We start from the raw sequence: 26,022 nt of genomic DNA, 5'->3' as shown, positions 1-26,022 counted from the left end.
TTCAGTGGCCCATTACACCACGCACCTCCGCAGGTGACTGCACCAATGCGCAGTGAAAAGTTGATTCCAGAAAATATGGCCCCATGTAATCTATGCTGCCACCTGCTGACAAAATATTGTAAGACAAACTGAAAATACTTTCCTATGAAAAATATAATATTATAATGTGACAGCTAAACCATGCTCACAATTATATTATTGAATATTTGCTAAGATAAGAGGACCTCGTCCAACCCCGGCTACCTGGGTCCTTTTCTTTACACGACCAAAAAAATAGGGAAAACAGTTTTGTGCACTAACTACAATACCCCTAAATATAAGACCTAGAGTGAGTCATAGGCCCTTGAGGAAAATATTCTGGGTTCAACACAATATCTACAGATATCCAAAAATGCATTACTAATTCATAACAAGACAGCATGTCCTACTGTGCACTCCCATTAAGAGCAGAGCAATGAGGACTGTCTACTCACTGAGCCACAATACTTGGAGGAGCCCCTCTTAATTTGCCCAAATACATCAAAACTTATTGTGGAATGGTCACTTGTCCAAAGTGGTTCCATTACCTCTAGCCAATTCTGTCTGAATCATTACATATGACCATATCTAAAATCTATTGCCCTCTTGTAGGCTGACTGACATACTGTGTCAAAAAATTCTGTTTAAATTCCCTGTCTAGTCACCAAATTTTTTTTTTTTTCAAGTTCATTGAAGTCTCCCATGATAATAATCTTGCCTCCTGACAAGCTTGTTTTATGTCAGGAATCAGAACACTGAACACTAAACACTTCCTCATTCACCCTCATTCACACATTCTCTCATTCACACACTCCCTCATTCTGTCAGGTGTCAGAACACTGAACCCAAGAACAAGACCACAGAAGTTAACATTAAAGTCTTCATTAACTTCAGAACAGATCAGACAGGCAGGGGTCAATATCCAGCAAACAGTTCAAGCAAATGTAAAAATCATTTCATTTTTGTTTTTTATGCTTCTAGCATTTAAACAAAGACATTTCAGTCTGTTGCTTCTACACATCCTCCCCTGTTCCTTCACCCCCTGCTGTCCCAAGGCACTATTACTTGATTTTTCCCCTGAAAAGATTTTTTCATTGCTCTCACCATTATATGTAGCCTTTGTCGTTTCCGTCTGGGCAGTTTGTATCTCCCTGCCCTTGGACCCTTGATGACTTTAAACCATTTAGCCAACAAATGTGTTCCATTCTGTATCAGCACAATTTACAGCTGAATCTAGTCCCACACCCCAATTCCCATAGCAAATAGTTTTAGTATCGCTTGTAGGACAACCTAAAAATAGGATATCCAGACTATCAATCATGATGTTGATGGGTCAAAGACATCAGGAAGTGATGGTATACAAAGGATATGCAAGCAAATACAAAACATGATTCTTTGATTTGACATTGTTAATTTGTCGCAAACATTAAAATAGGGGACTACATATAAAAGCTGCTGTAATTACTATATGGTGACACCAAAATGAAATACGCTTTAATAAAAGCTCTGAGTCTGCACTTTGACGATGTATGAATTGTTTGATTAAAACTCAGAAATATTCAATATTAAAGCAGAAAGACAAGGTGACCCCAAACTTTTGAATGGTAGCCCACTTACCACATACAAACATATTGCATTTACATGGGATTGTATTCTTGTTATTTCAAATCATTTTCACATAACAAGCACTATGGAGATACACTTCCCTGACTGACTGAACCTGCCCTGAAGATGCAAGGTTAATGACGGTTTGGGTTTGGTTTAAAAGTTTGACGTCCATCATTAATCAGTGTTATTGCCAGTGATTGATGTCCATCATCATTAGCTGAGTAATCGATGCAGATGCAGAAACATGCTGATGGACTACTGAGCATTTTAATATTTTGGATAGGATGTAAATGACCTCTTGTCCTTCTCATGAGACAGAAATGAGACAGAGGCAAACACATCTTACAATTATTTTCTCTCTCTCTTTCTCTCTCTCACTCCACTTTCTGTAGATATCACACTCATGTTTCCTATGAATGAGGACAAAGAAATAAAGATATTTTGCTTTGTAAAGCAAACTTGTGTTTGTCTTTGAAAGAATATACAGTGGCTAATTGCAATACCGTTGACGGCTTTCCAGCATTAATGTATTATCACCTTTTTGCTGCCTGTGAGTTTGAGATTAAAACACACAAAAAAATGAAACATATAAATTAAATTGAAACCAGGAAAACATTCACAGTATTATGAAGACTAGGTATCAGCCTAGACTGAGATCTGCTGGAAAACTATGGCAAATAAATCATACAATAGATTGTAGAGATCTACAGATCAAAACATTATATATATATACTGATCACCAAGTTACATACAGTGCAGTCTGTAAGTATTTGGACAGTGGCACATTCTTTGTTGTTTTCACTCTGTACCCCAGCAAACAAGCAGTGCAGACTTTCAGCTTTAATTTGAAGATTTGTACATCCATATTTGGTAGGAATGACATCCCTTTCTAATACATAGCCCCACCCCCCCGCCCCATACACACACACACACACACACACTTTAAGGGACCAACAATTTGACAAATGAACATATACTAAGTCATCATATTTAATATTTTGTTGCAAATCCTTTGCAGTGAATGACTGCCTGAAGTATACGACCCAAAGACATCTTCCCTGGTGATGCCCTGCCAGGCCCTACAGCCGTTTTTCTGTTACAGGTTCTGCCTGTTACGAGGGCCCGCCTTCAGTCTGGTCTTCAGCAAGTGAAATGCAGGCTTAATTGGATTGAGGGCAGTTTGACTGCACTGTATGGTAAGCAAATATATACACTCAGTGACCACTTTATAAGATAGACCTGTACACCAGCTTGTTAATGCAAATAATTTAATCAGTCAATCATGTGGCAGCAACAAACTGACTTTGACTGTGGAATGATTGTTGGTGCCAGACAGGGTGGTTTGAGTATCTCAGAAACTGCTGATCTCCTGGGATTTTTATGCAGAGCAGTCTCTAGAGTTTACAGAGAATGGTGCGAAAAACAAAAAACTCTCTTTCAGAAGCTCTTTGCATTTGAATGCATCTCTATGGGAATTGGGGTTGGGGCTAGATTCAGCTGTAAATTATGCTGATACAGTATGGATCACAGTATGGATCACATTTGGTTAATTGTCTTTAATTCATCAAGGGTCCAAGGTATCAAATGAGCCTCAAACCACTGTGCTGTTGCCAGATATGCAGTAGATATGAAAACAATGGTTTCTCTCGAATATTTGTCCAAGTTTGTCAGGAGAAACAATTATTTTTATATCTACTGCATATCTGGCTGCAGCTTGGTGGTTTGAGGCTCATTTGATACCTTGGATTGCATGCAATGGATATGCAACAAATACTAAACATTTTAATTTACGTAACATTGCTGTGTCCCAAACATTATGGCGCCCTGAAATGGGAGACTACGTATAAACACTGCTGTAATTTCTACAACCACATGTTATTTATTTTTCTACAAATCTCAAATTGTTGAGTACAGCGGCAGATAAATAAATGATGGGTCTTTTATGGAGGGCACTGTACAGTAGCTTTTATTAGTTAGCTATAAGGTTCATTTATTCATAAACATTCCCCCTTTAGATCGAATTTACTTTTTTACAAAATACACAGACACTAATAACGTTTAATCAGTGAGTAAGGGTAATCTTTTATTTGTGTTTCAGACAGAATTCCCCCTGACATCTCCAACATCCCCTCAGACAGGAATGATAGGTATTACCTGCAGGCTTGTGGCATAGTCACGGGACAAGCAGTTCATAAAAGTCAGATGAAGAAGTGTTCATAATCTACTTCAGGAGAGAGAAAAAAGGATGACTATATTACCCGCAATCCAGTTTGGTAGCATACTGAAAAAACAGTGGGCCACAAAAGTCCCTGAAAGTTGTTGTATGCTCACACAGCCACATATAAAAATAGTACTGTCAAAAGTTTATAAGCTTCTACAAACAATTTCCAGGTTACAAAAAAAGAAAAAGAAAAATCCCAGATTCATGGGATAAGCAGCACCTGGTCAAAGTATCTGGTATGAGGGAGGCTGCTGAGATGGGTAATCGGAACACTTCCTGAAAAGGGTCTTCTCTTTTTTTTTTTTCTCTCCTTTGAATTTGTATCAAATTCAGACACGAGGACAAGACGCAAGCCCCCACATTGCACCCGGGGCTTGATGGTGCTGATGGTAAACTGGCTCAAGTGTAGTTTAATTGGTCTTGAAATAAGGGCGGTAAAGGTAAAAGAAAAGCATAAACCTCCAGAAAGCCACTGGTAAGAATGCTTATAACAAAACAATAAAGAGACATAACAACAACAATAATAATAATACTAGCAATTATAATTATAATTGTAATCATAATACAAAGAATGACATTTAATCCTGATGACTAAACTAACAAAGGTTTTTTAAAGAACCTTTCCCCCACGGCGAGTTGGTGGTGTGCTGATTATTTCTGAGATTCCACAACTGACCACCAATATTCTGACATGTATATTGAGCTGAAAATAGTACATTATCTCAAGGTAACAATTAAAAATGCGAGCTTGGATTTGTCATGAGGACTAGGACTAGTTCTTGGAGATATAAATATGTTGCATTATGTAATATTGTATGTCATTTCTTTTTACAAAACCTGAAACTATGTAGGCAGTACTGTTCTGGGTGTGTAGTCACAGAAATGGTTGTGATTTGCACTGAACCATTCAGAAGGGCCATAAAAATGAAATGCCATGTTAAAAGTGTGCGTTGGAGTCACAGCCGACTGAACCTGGGTGACTTCTAAACCAGTTTTACTCTGTTTACATATCCTGCGGAGAGAGAGAATATTTATAGGTGATCATTAATGAATGGTTAACTGTCTCTGCAGTACCCTCAGTTGTGCATGGTCACATTTACAGCGTAATTCATGCTCAAGGGTACACAAAGAACCAATGTGACTAGTGAGATACATGTTTACATGTGTACGACCGTGTGCGTATGTTTGTATGGGCATATGTGTATTAATCCACATATTCACCCATTTAAATATATACCTGGAAAGTTCTCTGCATATGATCATGCAGCTATCGCTGTGATTAGTTGTTTTACAGTCTCTTGCTTCTTCCCCATAGCCTCGCTGACACGCATACATTTTAATTCAATAAAGGAACCAAAGGGAAGATAACAAATTAAGTGCTTGAATGAACTCACAAATATAATTTCAACTATACACTTTTCATTGTGTTTTCCTTTTTTCTGAAATTGTAACTGAATACCCAGTTACCCATTAAACACAATTCCACTCAAAAATACCATTGCTCAAGTTACACCACCCAAGCCCTGATCGCATCTGTTTCATTCTCTTCTTGAAGGATTCATTAACCAGAAAGAAAATATTCCTGGTAATCCTGTTTTAAAACCTTCCTGACTGCCCCATCCTCTCTCTGTATCACCCAACCCCTCCCACCAATATATAAAATATACAAAAGATTATTTCCAAAATCTCCTCTCAACTCTCTCTTTGCAAATATAAAAATATACAGATTCCCTGTGTCAAAATGGCCTCTCTGCCCTATGTGACTCACTTATCCAATAACTCTTAATCCTCTAACTCCTTCCATACTTTGACTCACCCAGTTCAAAAATATACAATGTTTTATCATAGAAAAAAAAAAATTACAACACTGTTTTCATCAAAAATCCAAATCTTTCTCCACCGCAAGGTGCTCCCTCTCCTCCAGGATCACTTTTCACCTGTCTCTGTTTTTTTTTTTGTCCTCCATTTGTGTCTGGTCAGATAAAAAAAACATTCCTCCCCGGACATGCCGTCCTCTTCCTCCTGTTCACAAGTCTCCGTGCCGGTTCTCGTACTTGTTGAGGAAGTTACGGCAGCGGCCCAGCTCCTTGCGCATGTCGGCCACTTCCTGCCGCAGAGCCGCATTCTCCCGCTCCAGGAACGCCGCCCGCACTGTGATCTGGTTCTCCTTCAGCCGCCTGGCGTCCCTCGACCTCTTGGCCGCCTCGTTGTTCTTGTACCGTCGGTTCCAGTACTTGTCATCCTGAAGAAAGGACAGGTAGGGTAAAGAGGGTAAATAATTGGAGTCTGACGTATGTGTAACATTGCCAGTATTTAAGCATGATAATTATATAATAATATATATCAAATAAAATGTATTATACAGTTCAGAATTTCAGCTTTTATTTCCTGGTATTGATGTGTTAAACTACTTACATAGCTAACATAGCACCACCCAATTTTTAGGTGAGCAAAAGTATTGGAACAGAGTGTACTAAAGTAAATGATATTTTAATATTTAATGATATTTTAATGATACTTAATATTTTGTAGAATATTCCATGCTTGCAGTAACTGCATCAAGCCTGCGACCCACTGACATCACCAAACTATATTTACTGCAGCCTCTTTCAGTTGTTTTAAACCATTGAAACCTGTATGTATACAAGGAAGTCCCACTGAGACCAAGGTCTCTTTTTCAGGGGAGCCCTGTTGGCAGTCAGTTATAAATTTACAAAAACAAAGTTACAACTTACGTACAGATACTATCACCAATAAAGAAAATATATAAAGGAATTAAATATGTAAGAAAGTTCATTTTCCTTGGTCGAACTGTTCTGTTGCTCAGTATGCCAGCAGTTTCTTTCTTTTTCAGGACATTCCAAGTTGTTGTACCAGTTATCCGCAATGCTTGTGCAATGGCTCTGATCGAAGCTTCAAAAAGGTCTTCTTCAAGCCGTCTCGTCTCATGCTTGTGACTGTGATTCTGACGCGGCCAAGGTGCGGCGATCTACTAACCCTGCCAAAACCCTCTCTTTGGAGCAGCGAGCCAATTATGCCGCTCCACGTGAGCCAGCCAAACTTGGCTTTTGACAGTTTATGGTTTATCTTTTCTAACATAAATACAGTCTTCACAGGCAAAACCCAAGGCTAAAACCAAGAGTAGACATTCAGAACTATATATTGTTTAACCAATCAATCTAACAGGACATATTCCCACTGAGTCCAATCTAACAGGATACAGAAACATCTGTCAGTCACATGTTCCAATACTTTTGCTCACCTGAAAATTGTGAGGTCTGATATGTTGTGAGGTGATATGTTCTAAGTTATTTAACCAACCTAGATAAAAATACCGGGAAATAAAAGCTGAAATTCGGATCTGTCACCTGTACTTTTTTTACCTCAAACTCAATTGTGTTCAGTAAAGTTTGTAAGTGTATAGAAAATAGGAATTGTCTTTGCTGTTCCAATACTTTTTGAGTGGACTGTATATGTATTCACAAAACAAAATCACTGCATTTTTACCAGTTATTTCTAATGAATACAGAAATACAGAAAAGACTGAGGAGCAAGAAAATGCTGGTATCACTCAAAGCCGTAGCAATTGGGTTATAATGGTATGTCTAGACTGAAACTATAATCAATATACTTTTTTATGCTCAGAGTGCCTAGCACTTCCAGCAGGGACATCAGAGTCCAATTAACTGAGAAGCATGTTTGCACACAAGATCATGGGTCTCAAACTGAAGTGCTGGAGGGCTGTAGTGTCAGCAGGTATTTGTGGAAACACACTGAAAACCAGCAGACACTGTGACCCTCCAGGACAGGAGTTTGACACCCCTGCACTAGATTATATTATATCTGAGAGCACATACAGCCTTATACCCCAATTGCTTCAATAAATGCAAGTCAAACGGCACAATACAATATCCTCAATTCATTATGAGACCAAGAAAAGTTATCTCTTCATCAGTTAGTGTCAACTTGCCCACAAATTATGGATCACAGGGGCTTGTTTATTGACCGCTGACCCCACTGTAAGCGAGCCAAATATGGCTCTGCAGTGCCAGGTTGGTAGTTTGGAATGTACCTTCTGCTCATTTGGCACCAGCATCTTCCGGGCCTTCTTGATCATGGGCTGTGGCTTGAGCTCCTCTTCAGAGAAGCGGTGACTTCGGGGGTCGAAAGCCTCTTGGCCCGGTACGCTAGACAGCGCCAGGTCAGCAGGGTCCGGGTCAAAGTTTACCACCACGCCATCTGCGTTGGCTGTGGGGGGTCCAGGCAGTGGGGCGCAGGACGGGGAAGAGGAGGGTGATTGGTCGGGAGGGACTGGATGGAGAGACCAATACAAGAAAGAAAATTAATACTAGATAGAGAAAAGGGACATATACAGTATATTCATATATTTTATCATTTCAAGGATAACATTCAGTTTGCCAAGTGACAAGAAGGCTATAGAACACACTAAACCTCAGGCAACGTGTAGACATTGTCCCAATGATACATACCAATGATTAACTAAACAAACCCTCAGCTGAAGCTATTTCAAGAAGAAACCTGAAGCTGATCAGGGGTCAGTGAAAGCTATGTCCAGACACAGCAAAATGACAGTTTTGAGCCTTCCCATCTGTCAGTGGTCAGTTCCCCAGCCCAGTTGTTTTCATATTAATTTCATGCTTTTCTGTCTTCACATTCCTTCCCTCATATCAGTCACATCCAGTCACATCCATTGTTTTGCTCTTTATTTTTCCCCTTAGGTTCATATTGCTCTGAAAAACAGTCTCAATCGCAGTGCTAAGTAACTGTATGCACACATTTTAGCATAATCCCTTGCTACAGTGTCTGTGTTAATTTACAAATTGTATTAGAAACAATACTGAACAAATAAGAGTAAAGTGTAAAGTCTGTTGCAGATGAGTTTCAGCCTCCAGTTCTTAACAATATCATGTTAGTATCTCTCCTTTTGAACCTAACATCTGAAAAAAAATTCTTCCTTCCCTTATCACAGTTAAAACATGGACACACCCCCTTCCTCTTCCTTTTTGAACAGAAAGAACACAAACAGAACATACACTGTGCCGAGCAGTCGACCGCCCCACCCCCACACATGCGTACATACATACTCACATGCACCCCCCCCACACCCCCCACACCCAAAACCAACCAGTCTGTTCATATCACAGATTTGCATGAAGCAAAAACTGGAGAGGTCAGTTCTCAACGTTGTGTGCTATGCCTCTCTTCCTCCCTACTCCCTCCCCTCCCTCTCTCACACGCCACCCCTCCCTCTCTTCCTCTGGCCCTCCCCTCTACTAGCTCTCTCACTCCATTACTCTCTGCATCAGCACGTGACAGGCCGCCTGCACATGGACCAAGCGTGTGAGAGAGACAGAGAGATTTAAAAACACGCAAGTAGTGTACTCTCTCTCTCTCTCTCTCTCTCTCTCTGCATGCCTGGCTCTCCCCCCCCCCCCGCTTCTCTCAATGCAGTTACAGCCTGCTGCAGAGTCTACTTAGTCAGTGTTTAAATTAACCCCTTCCTGTTCCCCTTTCAGCTTCTCAGTAGTTTTTTTTCCCCCAAATCTGTTCCTTGCTGCCTGTCTCTGTCGCTGCTACTTTGATATTTTGCTGTACTGCCAAGTGAGTCATATTTAGTCATTTGGTTTTGGTATCTATGTTTTCCATCATTATACTGTGCAAACCCTTTTATTCACGAGAATGAGAATGTCCTCTGTTGTGTAGCAAATGTCCCTTACCAGTCAGTGGCTCTTAATGATTATTTAGTTTGATTGATTGATTCCGTCAAACTTCAAACTGAAATATTTGTTTGATTTTTGAGCATTTACATACATCATTCCCTTTACTAGATACTTTGTGTTCCATCTCCTCCCCAGTCTTACCATTCTCAAAGTTTGTCCAAAACCTGAAAATCCTGAATATTATTGCTTTTCATACTATTAACATGCTTAGAACTACCACTGCCAACCCTCCCCCCTCTGCCACACCACATGTTCGTGTCTATTTCCCTGGGCTAATACCAGTGAAATAGGAAATTTACCCTTCTCTTGACACCACTTTCTTTTCTTAAATCATCTTATTCCCCATTCAGCCTTATTCACTACCAAGACCCCCCACCCCTTGCCCCCAACTCCAAAGTCCTGTCAGTTTTATCTGACAAAAATAAAACTCACCATGTAGACAATCTGAGCCTCCCAGAATGCTTTGCGGCGCCTGCTGCATTTCCAGCTCCAGCAGCGAGGACGAGGAGGAGGAAGAAGACATGGAGGAGCAGGAAGAGGAGCAGGGCGGGGGAGATGAGGGGGGGCACTGGGAGCTCTGGTTGGGGATGGCGGACTGGGAGCTCTGGGAGGGAATCTGGGCGGAGCTGGAGCTGTTGCCGTGCATGCAGCCCATGCCGTTCTCCGTGAGGAACTCCTCCAGGTCCATGTACTGCAGCTGGAACAGGCCCCCGTCGCAGGGCAGGGTGCGCTCCCAAAGCAGGGGTCCCAGGAAGGCTGACTGGGAGGAGGAGCGCAGGCTGCACCCACCGCCACCTCCTCCAACCCCCACCACCCCGCCCAGCGAATCCTCGTCTGAGTCCAGGGGCTTGTCTTTGTCTGAGGGCGGAGAGAAGGGTGGAGAGGAACGTGAGATGTCGCAATGTGGCATCGTCTGTGGTGGCAGTTCCGATGCAACCCTGTGGTTGCAGATAATTATGAATCTGTATGCAAACATACCTTTGCACAGTGGCAGAGACCATGAGGCCACGCTAACACAGACAGGGGAAGCAGAATCTATTCTTTCGGCATGTGCACTGGCTGACCAGACCGGACACCACAGTAAATACATTGCATACAGAGGAAGTTATGTGGAATCCAGCTTGCCAAAATAAAGTACAGCATACTGAAAGGCATACTAGGAAACTCTTGGGGAACTCTGTTTGAGTTGCTGTCCTGGCAAAGAAAATCCCTTACAAGGAGGTACTTGGGGTCACTGCTGAACAGGGGACATTTTTATTAGGTTTCTTGTAATTTGCTTAGCTGGTCCAGATAATACATATACTAATGTTGGCATGAGTGATCATTTGCAGAGGTCCACTGTACACCAACAACAAATCATTCAGAAGGTTGCCTGCTGTTATAATCAGTGGTTAGGAGCACTTAACTACTGGCTATGTATGTAAAAATAGAATAACATGAATATTTATGACTGTTGTTGCTGCACTGTACACAATACCTGTCTATGTCTTATCTGTTCTAAGCTGCATTCTTTCATGAATAATTTTAATTATATGGACAGCAGCCGATGTTTACATTTCACTCCTGGCAAATGAAGAACAGTGCCTATACAAAATGTTGGATAAAAAATAAAACAGCCAAAGAATGCTGCCAATGTCGAATATTGTCCATCTCTTTTATATTTTAACGTTGGTTCACACTACCATATTTAACATTGGTCACATCTATTATCAATTCAATAAATAAAGCAGTAAAAAAGAGAAAGGCATTTAGACAGCAGTTATAAAAAAGTTCAAATGAGACAAAAGTTCAGTGATGCTACGTCGGAGGTGGGTGGTGAGGGTACGGGGAAACATACGTGCGCGCGCACAGGCGTTCACACGCACACAATCTCACCTTTCGTATCGCAACAGTCTTTGCCTCGCTGGTCACCTTTGATGGGGAGCTGCAGAAGGGACTTCAGGCTGGCCATGGTATTCAAATGCCCACCGCTCGGGGAACCATTCACCGCGTTGCCACTTCCGAATTGAGGGCTTGCTCCAGCAGGCAGGTCTGGGGGTAGAAGTTGTGAGAGTGGCCTGGACATCACTAGACAGCCGCTGATTCCTGGCGCGCTCGAGCTGGTTGTTGAGGGTTGGGGCAGCTGACACAACGAATCCCCAGTTTATCGATCAGATAGTGATACTTTTACAACGTTAGTATATTACGAAAGACAACTACGTGTACGAATAGACATGCACATAGTCTGATATTATTGTTTTACTTAGGGTTCCCACCCCCTGCCGCGACACTAGTTTGCCAAGTTGTTTGTGCAACTGTATATGTGTATATATATTTTGCTATCTCTGAATGCATATAGGCCTATTCAATATAATACATCTACCTATGTATATGGACGTTGCGTTAATTTCTCTGGCTAATTGTCAATATAAAATAGGCTATTGATATTTGTGTCTTCAACTGTTCCGCTAAAAATTAGGTATTTAATTTCGTCTTCGTGTGTGTTATCTGTAGTATCCTCGTTCAGCATTAAACAGTTCTTGAAAAAACGCAGCAGCTTGATCTTTACAATAGGCGACTGATCCAGTCCTTGAGTTTACGATATTCCTTTATTTGTTGTTTCCAATGAAATTACGTAGATTTTCCTCCCGACTTGGACTTATATATTCCATTTAAAATAAAATGAACGGACGGATGTCCATCGAGAGTCAACGAGGTTAGACAGCCTTCAACTTAGTCAGAGAAACAGGCTGTCGTAATAATATTTTAACGTGAAAACTTGAAAGAAATGCAGGTTATTCTTCAGCGACGATAATATTTTAATTCACTTCGCCCTTTCTGATAACAGGTAAATAGATAATATATTTTCCATCAAAAAATAAAATTGTGAGCCATGCAATCAACTGCAATGTTTTTCTTTCGCTTTTCTCCCGCTCTGTCTCTGAAGACCAAGAAGCAGTTTGTGCTAGAGCCGAGGCGATAGTCAGCTGGAATGAACACGGGCGACTCTCGTGACGTCACCTCTCACGGGGAATGGCGCTGGGGGAGGTGTTCATAAATATTCATTATACGCACACCTCTCTATGACACGCCTACAAAGTAGGAGCACACACCAAGCCTAAAACATTTTAGCCAATGACGGAAGGAGAAACGTATCATGTTGTGGCTTCACGCTGCCTTTTTAGTTAACCCGTTGTGTGCCGAGTTATTTCAGATACTCCGCTTGTGTCCGAACACGTGGGGTCAGTTCCACTGTCAGGCAAATGGGACAGGACTTCTATATGAGGGGACACAATAATAATTTTATTTAGGAAAATCATATATTTAAATAATGTATTTCTCCCAAAAGCCTCTAAATAATCAAATTAATTCAAAGATATTTTATCCATATACACCGTGATAATATAAAATTAATTTGCTTCATCATTCCTTGTCATTTAAACTGACTGCAAATATTAGCTTGCAATCCATCAGCAGTTCTGCTGAAGAGGTAAGGTTAAAATGGACATGTAAAGAAATTTGATATAATAACATCTTGTCAACGTCCAGTATGATTAACAATCAACAAATTATATTGAAGAGGATTTAATTCAGCAGAAACCTAAATCCAAATAGTTATGTAGCCTACTGTATATTATTTGCACTATAACTCAAATACTCAGTGACTTAAAATCGGTACCATTAAGAATGGCTCATGCTGCACGACATGCTTTCATGTGAGGTTGAATTCTAGCAATGTCAGTAAAATGAAACGACATATTATTGTTTGTCGCTATTGTTATCCCGACTACGATTACCATATCATCATTCATGTTCCCGTTTAATCGGCCAGAAACGTGAGGGCCTGCCTCTTTTGTCCAGCAGGAATGAGTTTACCGTCACTTTAACACCAACTCCTGCTCTCCAAAAGTGCACATGGCCCTGGCACGCGCAGGAGCTACCCACCTGCAGGCAAGCCTCGCTGTGATTGGTTCAAAGTAGGTCAGTCTCTGCCCTATGCAGAATTCTATTGGATAAAACTAGGTCAATTGCTCCGCCCATAGCTTTCCCCATGCTAAGCCCACGTGAGACACACAAAGCAAAACAGTCAAGGCAGGAGATAAATTGTGGATTGGTATTTTGCTTAGCCAGATCCAGAGATCAACTGGAATTTGATTTTGCATATTTTGAGTTACGCATTTCATACGATCAGATAATATGGCCTGATCAAAACATTTGCTATTCCAATAAATACATTTATGAAAACATACTTCTTGTTGTATAGGGTTTATATTAATTTCTAATTTATGAAAAAAATGGGCCATACAAGATAAAAAGTGAGATTGTCTTGTGAGAATTGCAGAGATTGATGCTGCTGCATCTGCTAGCAGAAGGAATTCAAAAATAACTACTGCTTATCTACCATATAAAATTCCAAATTGCATTGATTTCAATGTGTTTCAATATATAGCCTCAGTATAGATTAGACTAGGGATGGGCAAGGCGGGCTTCTTCTCTAAATTATTGAATTAGCCCAATAATTTACATGATCTGTCATTTTTAGCCACATTCTATGTGTATATGTATGTATGTATGTATATAATAAAATGTGTGTGTGTGTGTGTGTGTGTGTGTGTGTGTGTGTGTGTGTGTGTGTGTGTGATATAAACAGAAGCCGATAAATGTTCCTGTCTTATAGCATTTTACTGGGGACTAATTCATGACTAAATTGCTCATGGTGCATATGGCAAATTAGTTGATTGAGCCAGGGGAGCTGGTGGTAGCAAAATCTTGCATATACACTGGCCCACCAGAACTGGAGTTGGCCACACTCAGACACATTATGGAGATATAAAATCCTCAGGAACTAATTTCACTTGGGAGTATGTTTGTGGCTACTCACATTTACAGTGGCTAAGTACAGAGCACTTCAGAGCTTTCTGTTATGATACTACAAAATTACATGTGTATTGTCTGTGCTACATTTTGTTTGTGAAACAAACATTTCACTTTAGGCAATTTCAGTGATACAACATAGAGTTTTAATTTAAATTCATATCTCAAAAATGGTTTGTGGTGAATTATGTGTGCGGTGACATTTCAAACTTAAATGACAAATTTCTTGAAAACACTAAGAAGAAGCCTCCAAATCAAATGTTCTATATTATTTTTTGACCAGTCCTCATCATGAGTACAATAATTTTAAGAATTCAGCTGATGACACGTGTTCAGTGCTCTCAAATGCACTGAGCCACTAAGATGCAGTCACATCAAATTATACTGCATAAGTGAACTGAATTGTCTCCCACTCTGTGCATTGTGAGTGAGACACATTTATGTGCTGTACACAAGTCTGTCACAATCGTCTTAAGTTGTAAATACTATATCTGGCCTCTTACTTCCACCTTGTGGCAATATGGCAGTCCTGCAGATAGATATTTCTTGAGCATGGTATTTAAAAGACTTATCACTGCTGAGACAGACATGAACTGAATAAAATTAATTTAAATTTAGATTAATGAAACATATTGAACTACAATGTAAGAGTCCCTTATTGTACTTACATTCAATGCATTTACTCTGGAGCATACTGGTTCTTTTTCCTTGGTGATGATTCTGACAATAATTAGTGTATGCTTAAACAATATTTATAAGCATTTCATACATGATTTAACATGTAATGTGTACACAGAATGAGTTGCTGAATTCAGTACAGTTCCATTTAACAGGATTCAGCTCTCAGGTTGCACAGTCTCCGTTCAAGGAAGCTGATCTGTAGTGAAATTAAAAAAGCAAATACAAAAGTATAGCTTGTATACACTCACTGAGCACCTTAATAGGTATTTATTAGATTTATTTTTTAGACTTCTACTGCTGTAGCCTATCCATTTAGAGTTATGATGCGTTGTGTGTTCAGAGATGCACTTCTGCAACGTTCTCCTAGGGTGCTGCAACAAATAATCCAGGAAGTCACAGAAGCACATCCAAAGAACTGCAGCCTCTCTAGTCTCAGCTAAGGTCAGAACCTTTGAAATGATATAGGTCCCATTATGTCTGGTGTAAAGCAATTACAGAATTTCACAGTAAGAACATCATACCAATAGTCAAACAGGGTGGTGGTAGTGTTGTGGTGTGGGGAAGAGGGAAGGGGGAAGGAACCATGATTTCTGTTCTGAACCAGACAATTCTTCAGGAAAATGCCCCATAATCTGTCTGTGAGCTGAAGCTGCAGTCTTATGCAGAAGGGCAATGATCCAAAACACAAAAGCAAGTCCACATCTAAAAGAAGCAAAATTAAAGTTTTGGAGTAGCCTAGTCAAAGGCTCGACTTGAACAATTCATAGCAATGAGAAAGTCTGATATTTGGTTGCAAAAGGTGGTGCAACGAATTAAGGGGGGAATTATTTTTTCGGATGGGTGAAACCTTTATCAGTAAATAAATGAAATAATATATTTTGTTTGCTCTGGTTTCCTTTGTCTAATACTACATTTTGTCTAAAGATCTGAAGCCCGTTAAAATAAGGTTCATGAATTGGCATTAACTAGTGTAGTTGTTAACATTAATTAATGATGGACAAATACATTAATTAGGCATTAAATTAACTTTTCATTAGCTAAAAGTACAATAGGTAATTTCTGACTTCTAATGGTCAAGAAAGGAATTGCAGCAACAAACACGCTCAAACCGCTGTTTATCCCACCTCATCTCTGTGAACGAGCTGATTGGCTTTAGCAATTAGAACTAAATTTCAACCAATGAGCTTGAATTATTGTAGAGCTATAGCTATACTTTGGTACAGAGTGCCAGAGAGCCCGTCAACTGCATATTTTGAAACCCAAATTTAAGGACTATAAACACAGGCAGAGGGTGAGTCAACATGTCAGCTAGCCTTTTTCAATGATAGGAAGGGATTTACAATGGTCTTGTAACAATATTTTAATACAAAAATGTTACCTATTGTACCTTTAATGCATTAGTTAACAACTAACGTATTTGTTACATGATATTGATACACTAGCAAACTACAGGATACATTTAAATTAGTTAACCATTAATAAATACATTAACTGACTTTTTCATTCCAATATGAATTGGAAATGACTAATGTAGTTCTTAAAATTAATGATATACATAAACACATTAACAGAGCTGTACAGATTAACTTCTCAGTAGTAGTAGTTAACAACTACATTAGTTCATGCTAATTCATGGAACCTTATTGTAAAGTGTTACCGATCTGAAACAATTCAGTGTGACACTGCTTCTCATCAAGGTGTATCAGCACAGTTCTCTGACTGTTACAGCCATGTATAATGCCTACCGTATGTGCTCACCACTTGGCACATTGTTTAAGATTCAAGCTCTCAAAGAATTCATAATCTTACAGTAGTGCACTGTAAAGTGTATTGGCAATTTTGCATATTAAGAGGCAATATATTTATTTTGCACTTTTCTAAAGCATGCTTTATTTCCAACATGTCCAATGTGTCCTATTTGGTAACACATATCTTGTAGCCCTCTTTCAAAATAGCTTGCTCACAAACTGTCGGTACATAGCATACAATTTGTAAACTAGTGTGATTAATCGATAGATCCTGCATTAAAGTTTATATTGTAGAGAGTGCATATTGCTATGATCTTATTTATATAGGCAGACTGTATATAAAAGCGTAGAAGCAGATATACACACACTGAGCACTTTATTAATAATACTAAGTAGGGCCTCCCTTTGCTCTCAAAACAGCCCCAATTCTTTGTGGCATGGATTCCACAAGATGTTAAAAACATCCTTTGAGATTCTGTACCATGTTGACATGATTGTGTCATTGTCATGTTCATAAAACCAGTTTGAGACGACTTTTGTTTTGTGACATCATACATTATCATGCTGGAAGTAGCCATTAGAAAACTGGTACACTGTAGCCTGGAAGGGATGCAGATGGTTTGCAACAATACTCAAATAGGCTGTGGTGTTCAAGCGATGATTGATTGGTATTAACAGGCCCAAACTGTGCCAAGAAAACATTCCCAACACCATTACACCAGGGCCACCAGCCTGGACTGTTGACACAAGGCAGGTTGGGTCCATGGATTCATGCTGTTGGCGCCAAATTCTGACCCAACCATCTGTATGCTTCAGCAGTTATCAGAATTCAGAGATTCATCAGACCAGGCTACATTTTTTTCAGTCTTCAACTGTGAGCCTGTGCCCACTGCAGCCTCAACATTCTGTTCTTGGCTGACAGAAGTGGACCCTGATGTGGTCTTCTACTGTTGTATTCATTGCAATGCTGCCAAACGATTGGCTGATTAGATAATCGCATGAATAAGTAGGTGGCATTAAGATGAAGGTTTTGAAATGGGTAAGATATTGAGATTCAAATTTGCAATTTGCAATTTTGAATGGAAGAGCCAACCAATGCTAACATATAGTGAGTGCTACCACGCTCACTATCATTTATCCCTCCCTACTGCACCATTCACCACCATGATCAGCCTTGTGCATGCCATGGATTATAATAGCACTTAGATATTATATACAGTGGTGTATATAATGATTTCTTATTTTTTTGCATGTTTGTCACACTTAAATGTTTCAGATAATCAAACAAATTTAAATATTAGTCAAAGACAACACAAGTAAACACAAAATGCAGTTTTTAAAGGAAGGTTTTTATTATTATTATGGCCCTGTGTGAAAAAGTGATTGCCCCCTGTTAAAACATAACTTAACTGTGGTTTATCAAACCTGAGTTCAATTTCTCTAGCCACACCCAGGCCTGATTACTGCCACACCTGTTCTCAATCAAGAAATCACTTAAATAGGACCTGCCTGACAAAGTGAAGTAGACCAAATGATCCTCAAAAGCTAGACATCATGCCGAGATCTAAAGAAATTCAGGAACAAATGAGAAAGAAAGTAATTGAGATCTGTCTGGAAAAGGTTATAAAGCCATTTCTAAAGCTTTGGGACTCCAGCGAGCCACAGTGAGAGCCATTATCCACACCTTCCCAGGAGTGGCCGGCCGACCAAAATTACCCCAAGAGCGCAGCGACGACTCATCCAAGAGGTCACAAAAGACCCCATGACAACATCCAAAGAACTGCAGGCCTCACTTGCCTCAGTTAAGGTCAGTGTTCATGACTCCACCATAAAAAAGAGACTGGGCAAAAATGGCCTGCATGGCAGAGTTCCAAGACGAAAACCACTGCTGAGCAAAAAGAACATTAAGGCTCGTCTCAATTTTGCCAGAAAACATCTTGATGTTCCCCAAGACTTTTGGGAAAATACTCTGTGGTCTGACGGGACAAAAGTGGAACTTTTTGGAAGGTGTGTGTCCCATTACATCTGGCGTAAAAGTAACACCGCATTTCAGAAAAAGAACATCATACCAACAGTAAAATATGGTGGTGGTAGTGTGATGGTCTGGGGCTGTTTTGCTGCTTCAGGACCTGGAAGACTTGCTGTGATAAATGGAACCATGAATTCTGCTGTCTACCAAAAAATCCTGAAGGGGAATGTCCGGCCATCTGTTCGTGACCTCAAGCTGAAACGAACTTGGGTTCTGCAGCAGGACAATGATCCAAAACACACCAGCAAGTCCACCTCTGAATGGCTGAAGAAAAACAAAATGAAGACTTTGGAATGGCCTAGTCAAAGTCCTGACCTGAATCCTATTGAGATGCTGTGGCATGACCTTAAAAAGGCGGTTCATGCTCGAAGACCCTCCAATGTAGCTGAATTACAACAATTCTGCAAAGATGAGTGGGCCAAAATTCCTCCACAGCGCTGTAAGAGACTCATTGCAAGTTATCGCAAACGCTTGATTGCAGTTGTTGCTGCTAAGGGTGGCCCAACCAGTTATTAGGTTTAGGGGGCAATCATTTTTTCACACAGGGCCATGTAGGTTTGGATTTTTTTTCTCCCTTAATAATAAAAACCTTTAAATTCATAGATGAACATGTTGTTATTAAGTTACACCAAGGGTGTAACTTATCATTTATTTTGTTGAAACAAATGTTGAAATAAATGATCAATTATCACAATATGTCATCTTAAGGGACAGCACTATGGGCATATGAAGATTTGAGAATCCCCTGGGATTATTTGCTTCTTGGAAACCCTGTAAAGAAGAAATGTGAATGAGCCAGTAGCCAGAATAACACATTTGGTGAGTGTTATTGGAACAATGTGATATCTCCCCTCATTTACCATGATAACATTTGTATGCCATTTACTTTAAAAAGATGTCACATTATTTGTTGTTGTGTAACCAACTAATTATTGCCAATATATCTGCAGACAACACCAATCTAGTGACAAACTACATTTACCAAGCTGCATATTAACAGTCAGCTGTCAATGTTTGTATTGCGAGAGGTTGATGAACATGGAGCTTAATCTGATTCATATGGTTGCCAGGTTTACACCAAGGTCAGTTGGCCCTGTGCTAACTACCGGCATCAGCACACAGTTGGGTGCACCTAATAAGATCAAAACAGGTCAGTCAAAAGCCTACATCAAAGTGAATCCAAAAATAATGCATATGGAAAATGCATTTTAGTTGAAGGGTGGAAATTACAGTATTATCACAGCAAATGGGAAGAGATTGGAGGCATGCCCAATTTACCAGCGTGGCCCCTGTGGACATAATTAACTGAAATCTATTATTAAAATAAATACATAAATAAATAAAAACCCATGATTTCAATGACATTCAAATACGTACAAATTATAAACACTAGGCCAAATGCAATATGACCACTCACACCCCTCTTCATGGCAACGGTATTCCCTGATGGCAGTGGCCTCTTTCAGCAGGATAATGTGCCCTGCAACAGTACAAAAATAGTTCAGGAATGGTTTGAGGAACATGATGAAGAGTTCTCTGTGTTACTTACAGGACTTACAGGATCTGCTGCTAACATCTTGGTGCCAGATACCACAGGGCCCCTTCAGAGGTCTTGTAGAGTCCATGCCTCGGGCGGGTCAGAGTTGTTTTGGCGGCATAGTCCCTACAGACCATGAGGAAGATGATTAGGCCATAAAGAAGCTAAGAATCACAGTTAAGGAATGGCAGAGATTGGTTACATCTTGGGGTCACCAAGTCTCAAGAGGAACCATAAAATGCCATCGCCATTCCCAATAAACTCTTTGGCAGGATGGCAAGAAGAAAGCCCTTACCGAACACAATGAACAAAAACAAGTGTCTGCAGTTTGCCAAATGTCATTGGAATTATGACTAAAAGAAAGTGCTCTGCTCAGATGAGATCAAAATTGAACCTTTTGTCCACTGACATGTTTGGTGGCAAAAGATAAATGCATACAAGGAGAAGCTCCTTATACCTACTCTCAAATATCGTGGTGGGTCATCAATTTTTGGGGGTGTTTTGGATGGTCCAGGGGTACTATTTAAAGGAGTAACATGGTGGTTGAATGTAATACTTGTCAGTTGTCTTGAGGCAACAATAAAACGTGCATAATGTTATATTTTATTACACTTTTTCATTTTATTATTTAGTAATTTAAATGGATTTGAAAACATATTTTTCTAAGCCTAAATTAATTTCCAACTATTAAAGTTCACCCAAACTGTGGTTTTTCTTATCAGCTGACTTCATGAGAGAGTCAATAATTATATGGTTGTCCAGCATCTTCATACCACAGTCCGTGTACACACCCATTTCTAATCCTAATTTATCATAAACGAATGCTCCGCCAGTGTGGCTGCTGCAGCAGCAATTTCAAATCATCTACTCCCTACAAAAATAGATTTGGGGCACCGAGACCATATGGCATGATGGAATGCCTCATTGAGATTTTGAGTACCCCCATGGGGACATTATTCCAGTAATGTTGTTGAAGAAAGTTCTTCAAAAACACACTTTATTTCCTCCATAACAAATGAAGGAAGCCTGTATTTCAATGTGTCCATTTCTAATGAGATCCATTGTTACGAAAATGTGTTGTTGCGGCCAATTTATGCAATACACTGAATACATTTGGGGTTGAGATGAAAAGATGAACACAAGCTTTTATTTCTTGGTAATTAGACTACTTGGTGCAGATTTCTTGTGTTAAACTATTTAGAACACCTTTGGTATCAGACCACCCAATTTTTAGGTGAGCAAAAGTATTTGTACAGAGAGTATTTAAGTAAATTAAAGTAAATAACACTTAATATTTGGTAGCATATCCCTTGCTAACAATTACTGCATCAAGTCTGCGACCCACTGACATCACCAAACTGTTGCATTCTTCTTTTGTGAGCCTCTTTCAGTTGTTTATTTCTAAGAGTTTTTCTCTACAATCTCCTCTTCAGGAGGTGAAATTGGGTTATGGTCTGGTGATTGACTTTCCCAGTCCAAAATATACCATTTTTCTCCCTAATGAAGTCATTTGTTGTGTTGACAGTGTGTTTTGGATCATTGTCTTGCTGAATGATGTAAGTTGGCAGAAAGAATGTTTTTGTAGACTTGAATTCATCTTGCTGCTACCATCATGATTACATCATCAATAAAGATTAGTGACCCCACTCCAGAAGCAGCCATGCTAGCCCAAGCCATGACACTTCCTCCATTATGCTTCACAGATGAGCTTGTATGTTTTGGACATGGAGGAACCCCTCTTAATTTGTCAAAATACATCAAAAGTAATTGTAGAATGGTCACTTGTCCCAAGTGGTTCCATTACCTCTATACTGCAAATTCTGTTTGAATTATTACATATCACCAGATCTCAAATCAATTGCCCTCTTATTGGCTGACTTGCATACTGTGCCAAAAAAAAAGGTCACCAAATTCTAGTTAATATTTGGGTAATTTAAGTCTCCCATGATAATAATCTCGCCTCCCTGGCTACTACTTGAAACTGGCAGTTGGTAACACACTCCAATATTATGACCCTCATCTTCCTCCCCAATAAGCTTAATCCAAATTTCCTAGGCATGTGTGTCAATTTCTGGAATCTCTTGCACACTAAGATTTTCTCGAACATAAACAGCCACACCCCACCTCTATCACTGGATCTGTCTTTCCTAATAAGTTTGTACCCCTCTATATTATATTCATCCCCATCATCAACCCCGATCTATGTCTCTGTAATCCATACGTCATAGCCCCTACTACTCCCTCAAGTTCCAAAAATGTTTTTTTTACACATCTAGCATTTAAACAATCACATTTCAGTTTTTTGCCCTGAAAATATACTGTTATATTATTTATTTTGCTCTCACCATTATATGTAGCCTTTGCTGTTTTGGTCTGGGCAGTATCTACCTCCCTGCCCATTACACTCTCTATCCTCCCTGCCCCCCAAGTCCCTAGTTCAAGTAATCCTGAGCTACCCTAAGCATACGCTGACCCAGTGCAAAGGTTCCCCTCCGGTTCAGGCACAGCCCATCACGCTTGTACAGCACACCCTTGTCCCAAAAGGAGTCCCAGGATATCTCCTACCTAGGCATTCCTTTTCACGAGCACGGACTATACTGTCGAAACCTCTAATAATTCAGTCCCCCACTATCACCAACTCCCTTTTCCAGGAGGATGTGGCCATTGGGGTGTCCTGAGGCTCATCAATCCTCCCACTCTCAGAGACAGGGGCCGGGTCCTATTCCTGCAAGGGCTAGAATCGATAGGACACCACCACCTCTGGAGATACCGCCCCTGTGTAGTGAGCCTTTTCCTTTACTTGCGCCCTACTGTCACCCAACTCTCTCATCCTGCCTGGTCTGAAGTCTGCCCCCCTCCTGGCTGTGGCTTGCACATTAGTTCCTTGAAGAATGTACTATGTAGTTCATGAAACTCTTCCAATTCGGCCCAATCAAGAATCTTGAATTGAATCTTGCTTGAATCATTGAATGGTGTTTTGGGATTTTTCTTCACAGTTCTCACAATATTTCTGTCATCAACTGCTGTTGTTTTCCTTGGATGACCTGTTCATGGTCTGTTACTCAGTCCTCAAAAAATATCCTCAAATGTGTTCTCTCTAACCTTATCACAGATTATAGGAAAATAAAAAGTATTAAACCAGGGGTGCCACCGCCTCTTCCAGAATAACAAATTACTTTTCAGCATTTGGTCCAGAAGTTCAACGTCAGGAAAGAACAATACCTTCTATACCTCCAATTAAAGTCTGTTCTAAAATCAATATATCAAATAACTATTTACTTCCATCCCCACTAGTAGAAGAAATCAACAAAATTTCCAACCCATTGAAAGTTCTTTCAAATTGATACAAACTAATATCCACCATAGACTCAACAATTCCCATGCCAATCAAAGCATGGGAGAATGACTTGTCATTTACTGCCGAAACCGACCCAAATCTGCAGGAACACCTTCACAATGACTAACAATACTAACTTACAACTAATACAGTACAAGGTAATCCACAGAGCAGATATCACTCAGCACAAGATATATAAGATGGGATTCACAGAAACATGCTCACACTGCACACTAAATACACAAGATAATTACCTCCACTCCACCTGGCTCTGCTCACCAACTCACTGTTTCTGGCAAGAAGTTATCAAAATAATTTATCATATTTTGAGCTACAGCATTCCGGTATCTCCATTTCTCTGCCTACTCTCTGCCTAAAACCATCAAACCAAAATTCAAATCCTATACTCATCACCTTAACTGTCGCCAAGAAAACTATCCTCCTAAACTGGAAAACTATAAATGCATTAAACATCACACAATGGTTAAACCATTAATAATAACAATAATAAAAAAGAACAAAAAAAAGAAATGGCGGGCACAAATATGAACAAGGTGAACTAAGTACTTTGCTAAACATGTTTTCTAAGATGTCTTTGGAGGAAAAACTTGAAATAAAGAGACTGAGGATCAAACAATGTGCAGCAACAGGACAAACAATAAAATAGTATGTTTTGTGTTTCTTGGTTTGAACGAAAGGACTGGCTAGATGTTGAGGTCTGGACTCTGTCTTTTGTGTTCTGATCCTACACCATGCTTGACTGATGGTTTCAGTCAGGGTTCCAAGTGTCTTTCATTGCTTTGGTGACAGCCTTTTGTTACGGTACTTCCAAAAATGCAAAATTTAAGACTCATTGGTCCAGAAAACTTGACTCCACATCTCCGGTGTCCAGTTTCATTGTACTACTGCACTTCTCTTTCATTGATTTACTTTTGTCAGTAATGGCTTTTTGACAACTACGCATCATTCCACATTTTTTTTGTCTTTTTGTTTGTTTTCGTAATTACATTTTTATTTGAGGGCAATCAACACACATTGAGGTACAATACATTAGAACCATGTAATCCACTCATTAAACCCAAGCAACACCCCACCCCTACATGGGACATGAAAATAATGTATAATAATGTATACAGGCATATAAATAAACAGACAAATAAACAAATAACAATAGCACTTAGTCCAATAGCAGGTCTTTGATTACAGAAATTGCACCTTTCCACATTTGAAAGGTATCCAAAAATGCAAAATCCAAAAATGAAATATCTAAATGTATTGGCAACCAATGAGGTGGGAGCCAGCGTTGTACAATAATGTTCTTTGCTGCTGTCATACCCACCAGCCAGAGCTTGCATTCCCTCTCCAACATTGTTAGCTTGGAATCATCACCAAGGAGGAGGACAGGATCAAGGGGAATCTTGTTGACTACCTTTACCAATAATTTCTTAACATCCTCACATTCCCATAATATGTGAAATAAAGTGCCATACACATTTCCCGGTGAACAAAAGGTACAATATGGAAGGGACGCTAAACCCATGAGATGTCTCTTTCGTGGGGTCATATATATTCTGTGACAGATTTTGTAATGGATAAACTGATGACTACGGTATTTTGATGCACCATAGACATCATCCCAAACAGTCTTCCAGTCTACCATTTCTGCCCCCTGTGCCAAATCCCCTCTCAGAGGTTAAACCCAGAGGGTATTACAGAGGTGTATGTAGCAAGACGATCATATAAAAATGAGACCGTTCCCTCAGGTGGTGCAGTTAAAATCCAATTAACAACTGAGTGACATACTAAGTCAGAGCCGCAGGGGATTTTGTAAGTTTTAAAAGTTGCTCTTAGTCTAAAAAATAGAAAGTGTGAGCTTTTTTTAATATCATAGCGTGAAATTAAGTCCTCAAGCTTTTTCCACTGAACCTGATAGTTTTGTTGCACAAATCCTTTGATATCTTTATTGATGCTAATTAATTTTTTTTAACCATTTTTTAGTTGAACAGTCTAGATTCCCATCATAGGACAGATTCATATCAGATCCGATAATCAAGCAATATTCATTTAGCAACTCCTTGGTTAACCAGGGAAAAAAAAAAAGGGTTGAATATTGTTGGTGCAAAAATAGTAATAAACCCTTGCATGGAAACCCTACAGAATGCCAGTCTACCATTGTTATCTGAACTGATTCTCGACAGTTAGGTTTAAGTTGCGTTTAAACAAAATTATAACTCCTTTTGATAGTAGT

General features: G+C 39.7%; 1 protein-coding gene across 1 annotated transcript; it reads right to left on the bottom strand.

Moving 5' to 3' along the window:
• Window positions 1-3,678: 3,678 nt before the first annotated feature.
• On the bottom strand, window positions 3,679-12,544 carry LOC133136908 (thyrotroph embryonic factor-like). The gene is made up of 4 exons (XM_061254781.1): window positions 11,464-12,544; window positions 10,021-10,446; window positions 7,920-8,158; window positions 3,679-6,089 (listed from the first exon to the last, which is right to left on the bottom strand). Exons 1-4 carry the CDS (start codon window positions 11,651-11,653, stop codon window positions 5,874-5,876), a joined length of 1,071 nt encoding a protein of 356 aa, XP_061110765.1. The 5' UTR covers window positions 11,654-12,544; the 3' UTR covers window positions 3,679-5,873.
• Between the last annotated feature and the right edge of the window lie 13,478 nt (window positions 12,545-26,022).

Source organism: Conger conger, chromosome 9 (genome assembly GCF_963514075.1).
Source record: "Conger conger chromosome 9, fConCon1.1, whole genome shotgun sequence".
NCBI classification, from domain to species: domain Eukaryota; kingdom Metazoa; phylum Chordata; class Actinopteri; order Anguilliformes; family Congridae; genus Conger; species Conger conger.
Note: the sequence above shows the minus strand (reverse complement) of the source record. Positions and strands in the feature narration are given on the sequence as shown.

What these genes read in the sequence shown, in the direction of transcription:
- LOC133136908 (XM_061254781.1), bottom strand. Translation starts at nt 11,653, where the DNA reads ATGTCCAGGCCACTCTCACAACTTCTACCCCCAGACCTGCCTGCTGGA. An exon ending in AGACTGTTGCGATACGAAAG is followed by an intron (nt 10,447 to 11,463) that starts GTGAGATTGTGT and finishes CTCCGCCCTCAG; the next exon opens with ACAAAGACAAGCCCCTGGAC. An exon ending in TGGTGCCAAATGAGCAGAAG is followed by an intron (nt 6,090 to 7,919) that starts GTACATTCCAAA and finishes TCCTTTCTTCAG; the next exon opens with GATGACAAGTACTGGAACCG.